Source organism: Mucor mucedo (assembly GCF_025094135.1).
Source record: "Mucor mucedo strain NRRL 3635 chromosome Unknown EV154scaffold_296, whole genome shotgun sequence".
NCBI classification, from domain to species: domain Eukaryota; kingdom Fungi; phylum Mucoromycota; class Mucoromycetes; order Mucorales; family Mucoraceae; genus Mucor; species Mucor mucedo.
Window position 1 is genome coordinate 4,548 of NW_026252580.1, and position 5,692 is coordinate 10,239.

Below are 5,692 nucleotides of genomic sequence, written 5' to 3' on the forward strand. Positions count from 1 at the left end.
AATCGCAAATTTTTCGATGAGCATACTTGCGTTTCTACCGCCCATTCTTCTTGATTTAATCAGCTTGGAGTATACACCAATCACTCTCTCCATAGATCTTGCAGAGTAACACCTCAAGGGACCTTGCTGCTTGATGATGTATGGAACGTGAATCAAGTAATGTTGGACAGGACGAAACACGCTCCGAGAGATGTTTTTCATATTGACTTGCTCCAGAAGATACGTATGCCAAGTCGCAAAGAAGCTGTCAAAGGTAATATATTTTTGTTAAATAACTGATATCCCAATACTTTAGTATACTGACTTACCCCTCCATTTCATTGATAAGATCTGGTGTAAGATCCCACTGCAATGCAAGAGCACAACCTTTGACCAAGCCCAGGACGTTATTTTTGGCAGACCTGTTAGGCAGGTAGGGCACAACCAGTGTGGGAACAATGTACAAAAGGAAGTCCAACCAATCCACCGCACGTTTACCATCAATCTTTTCAAAAACATTGTCGAAGCTACCCTGGAAAGAAACGGGGACATGCTTTCTAGATGAAGTGATGCAATCCCCAATAATATCCAAATTGTTTCTTGAGATGTAGAAAGGATAGTTGGCGATTGAGACGGTTTTATCTCGCTTTGTATAGTAGTACTTTTGATCTTTGGAAATTTCTACTGTGATCAGATCGTATAAATGTTTGCCGATACCTCTGGCTATAAGATGGAGCTCATCCAACCCAAAAAATGAGGAACCGGAAAATGTCGATAGCTCACTGAAAACACTAGGTTGGTAAATATTTTTTATCTATAGTAGGTACACTTTATTAGTCTCGAGAAAACAAAAGGTCAAGTCATTATACTTACAGGATTTCCAGTTATGTAGTCTTGCAATGGTCTCAATAGGGCAGAACTATCGTCGAAATACTTTCCATGAGACTTATTGTCTGGACTTCTCCCTTTCGATTCGCAAAAACGACAACCGTATGTACTGGTATGAGAACCGATGTGAGCCATATCCGCCACAGCTGGAATATCACCAGAGGCCAGCAACAAATATACTTTGGAGCGACAGATTTCGATATCACCACGTTTAACAACAAGCCCATGGGTTTCCAAATCCTTTAACTCGTCGATGATGGGCCGCAAGAATGAATCCAGATGAGTAGGTTTTTTAGGACCAGGTAAAATTGCTAGCTGTAACATATGCTCGTTTGTGTATCTAATGTCTAGTGTTTAGAAAGTTGTAACTTTTAAGACCAGTATAAGTTGTTACCTGATGGAAGGATCAAGATTGAATATCACAACGTGGATGATTGTAAAAGAATTTTTGCCCTTCTTTTGGTTTACAAACCCATCCGTGTAAAGACCAATGGCGATATCGTCAGGATTGGAGAACAATCCCTTTCTTACCAGATCCTTGTAAATTTGCCCATCGAAAATATCACTCATTTGCATGTTACTTGATTCCCTGTTGGCTCTATACTTTAGAAGGTCTCTAGTGTGAGGATCAGCCAACATATTGGAAAGAAGATCACCGATAGACATCAATTTCATACTGGCGTTGGGGACCTTAATCAATTCAGTGCTAGTCTTATATCGCTTTTCGTCACAGTCGATACATTGGTCTTCTTCATCATCCAATCCATACAATCTACAGCCGTTGGGACAGACATCATATTCGTGGCCATGAACACTGGATTTAGCTTTGACTAAATCATCAACAACCTCACCATAGCTAATTTTGGCTCCGGGTTCTGAATGAATTACCAATGTGATGTTAGAAAATTTAATGTATCAAGACCATATGTTTATTTTTATTACCCATCATAATCTCATCGTGGTCCCGAATAACCGTATTAACAAATCTTACAATGTCCCTGTAAGCAGCTCTGGCTATCTTGTGTTGCAGCATCAATTGGGAAAGATGAATGCTCATTAATTCAGCTTTTGTGAATGTGTTGGAGCCGATTCTACTGGCTTGATAAACGTGAGCCCTGCCTTCATTTTCTTCAAAGCTGCATCCGCAATTATAATTGATTTGGTCATCAACATCCATGCCAACGGGGGTAGAGACTAAAATTATCTTGTAAGTTATTTTTAAAATAAGGAGATAAGGTAGTTATTTATACCGTAATCACTGACGTCTCCATTATCAGCAGAATTATAATTGCTTTCTTGCATATCGGTATCTTCAGATGTTGTTGTTCTTATATGAACTCTCTTATGGTTTTGGAGTTGACGGTAACTGTCAAAGATCATCGAACAGCTGTCACATTCAAAAGCTTCACGAGGAAGTCTATCTCTTTGTCTGTTGGCATTTGACGAAGAAGAGGGAGGGAATGACATTTGAAAATTTTGATATTTGTGGAAGTGTGATTTATATTTGGAAAATGTAACCGGTGTAAGTAATGTCTATATGTAAGGTGCTTTTTATATACTCAATAACTTAAGTTTAAAATCGCCTTTTTAATTATTTCCCTTTCATAGTGACATACGTCAATGATGAAAGTTTCCTGGAAGATGACGACAGGTACGATACATTATTAGCTATGGTCTTTGACCTTAAGTATTAATTTCGATTTTGTTTCCGTCATTTAAATTTTAAAACGCCATGACATGACGACATGTCCGTCAAAAAAAAAAAAAAAAAAAAAAAAAAAATGACATAATTTAGATAAGCAGACAATTCAACTCCAAGTAACTAAAGGTGGGATAAAAATATATTACATGTACTAGCATATCTTCTTTTAACTTTTTTATACCTTTTTATTCATTAAAAAAATTTATTTTAAAACAAACATTTCCAAATGTCTGATATGAATATTGCACTCACCAATTCTGTTCGTAAAATCGAACTTGACGTTACCGAGATCAAACAAATGCTAGCTGCGCTGTCTGATCAGTTCAAAAATCAATTTGCACCAAACATCACCGATGAAGATGTAAATATGATACAAAAAAGTATCGTCGAACAAAGTGGTAAAGCATATCCTTCCCAGATTCTGATAATCGTGACTGAATCAGTTTTTTTTGTATTTTTTTAGCTCTTGATCGAATCACCGAGTCGGTAAAAAGATCCCAAGTGATTGAATATCCTGATCAGCTTGGTAAACGAACGATTGACACAAATTCTGAAGAGTTTGAAGGAAAGAAGGTCTCGGATAGACTTAATGTACTGCTGCAACGTTTACACACAAAAGACTGGCAGTTATTTTGTAAGGATATTCCCGATGAGCAACAAAAGCCACCTCTAGTCCCAATTTCACAACGTGATTTGGAAATCAAACGAGTTCAGTTGAAGTCACTGGCACGTTCGTTGAAGCATGATTTGATTGACCTGGACCACCCTGACGTGTTAAAAAACTGGAAGGATATCCCGGCAAATGATAGGGATTTTTACATGTTGCGCCTGGAAAAGCTTGCGAATGACAAGGGATTCAAAATATACCAGTGTAAGAGAATGTGGTGTGCCAAAAGCTTGTTAAGGGAGAGCTTTAAAAGTGACAACCAAACACACAGAAGAAGGGTAACAGTAAAACATTCTTTAGCGGTTTATTTCATCAATATCGTTAACAAGGTAAAAAAATGTAGAATCAACAAGATCCCGATAGTTCAGACTCTATCAATGACGCTTTCGAAGATATGGGTCGCGATGAGTCCCCCATCATAGCAGACGTGCTGTAAGTTTTTTTAATGTTTTTCATGCATGATATATGTATACTCATATGCGATAATTATTTTTTATACAGTTCTCCTCCACCAGAGGTAGCGAATGAACCTTCACGTAAAAGAACCAGAAGAAGATAATAGTCGTGTCTCGTCGACATGATTGGTCCATTCTGGTTTTTAGCTTCTTTATTAGTGTGTATTTTAGCGTTCTTTTAGCTTACAATTTTTTCTCTCTTTCTTTTACTTTTATTTATCTTTTAAAATAAATAGCCTTCAAATAATGATGGTAAGGGTATATACCACCTTCAAAATAACGGAAAGTGTGAACAATTATGTTGGAATTGGGTATGTTTGCAATGACTGAAGCAATGACATGTGATCTGTATAAAAAACTAAAGGGTTTTTTTTTTTAGATAAAAATTTAGCCTATTTTTTTTTTATTTTGATCAAACTGAAGTACGTCTGTATAATATAACCATTTTCCATAGATAATGGTCCTCATCAATAAACGGTTCTATCTTTACAGGTAAATGGCCTTTAAAAAGTTATGTTTTATTCTTATTGATATCATACTACTTACATATAGACTATTTCTTCTGTGTACCTTTCACTCAAACGACGACATTTTAGGAACACCACCGGTCAAATAATCATCGACATCAGAACTTAAGGCTGGTAATAAAATACAGAATTAATTACAATATTACTATTTTCTAACAATACTTTTATAGAGTGTTAAGAGAGTCAAAGGTAAGCTAAAGTAACATCCAAGCATTATAATGGTATATCTTATTGCCATGTATACAACCACATACCTAAATAAAAAGGTTAAAGTTATATCAAACCCTCCTATACACCACTGAAATATAAATAAACAATCCAATAAAACGTGCTTTACTACCAATAATAACGATGAATAAGAAAATGAGAGCCTACCAAATATAAAAGAATGGGTCTAAAAGAAAGGTTAAGGGTTTGTCCGTTTTAAAAAAAATGGCAGCTGTGAACGTTTTGTTATTATAGAATATCATAACTGCCGCTTTTACAAGCCAGGAAAATGGAAGCTGTGAATGATTTGTCTTCAACAAACTAAAATAGATGCCATTTTTTAAAACCAAAAAACAGCAGCAGTGAACCTCTTGGCTTCATTCAACTGTTAAAGGTGCCATTTTTGCCAGCCAAAAATATGGCAGTTGTGCCTCTTTTGTTATTATAGAATATCATATCTGCCACTTTTGCACGCCAAAAAAATGGCAGTTTTGTGAAGTAAATGGCAGATAACTGCCATTATTTCCGCCATAGTGTTTTCTTACTCGGGACATTGCTACATACATTTGACCGTGGAAGGCATGTTATCTAAGTGAATCGCAACAGAATCAATTGTGATACTCTGTGCTTTATGTATGGTAGTAGCAAACGCAGGGACTATTGGAAATTGTGACCTGACGTAGCTTGTGCCTGGAATCGATCTGGTAATTCGTTGAATCCAAATTGTTTGTTGACTGCCGTCGGCGTTGTGTTTTACAAGTAAGATATTTTCATCATCGACTTCTAAAATTTTTGCTAAAGTGCCATTTACCCAACCTTGAGAGACCCGCAAGTTTTGAAGGAGCATGACCGGCATGTCGACTTTCAGTAATAGTTCTTCAAGAAGTCTGGTTTCCTTTAAGGCTCTGACAGCTGATTTCCGATTGCCACCGTTATAAATATCTATAGAAGTGATCGAGATCGAATCGCCTTCCAGGTTTTTAAACTCCTTGGTATTGGCTCTGTCTACGTTAACTCGCGTTGTGTATAGACGTAGGCAACTGGCTTGTATGTCACTTCTAAGGACCGTCCTAGAATTGATAAACTTAACCACTTCCTCATCGAAATTACATATGCGAACTTTGTTAAGAACATCAATAAGTATTTGATCGACTTGTCGAATTGGTGCGTGCAATGTAAATTTAGTAGAGTAGTTGTATAGCAGAGAATCCCAAATTAGGCCTTCGTCAATACGTACAGGTAGCAACTGTGCAACATCACCAAAAAA

General features: G+C 36.8%; 1 protein-coding gene across 1 annotated transcript; it reads left to right on the forward strand.

Moving 5' to 3' along the window:
- Positions 1–2,795: 2,795 nt before the first annotated feature.
- EV154DRAFT_572355 (uncharacterized protein) lies at positions 2,796–3,795 on the forward strand (the record flags this gene model as incomplete). The annotated part of the gene is made up of 4 exons (XM_051606328.1): positions 2,796–2,967; positions 3,033–3,514; positions 3,580–3,668; positions 3,738–3,795. 4 exons carry the CDS (start codon positions 2,796–2,798, stop codon positions 3,793–3,795), a joined length of 801 nt encoding a protein of 266 aa, XP_051450109.1.
- Positions 3,796–5,692: the final 1,897 nt, after the last annotated feature.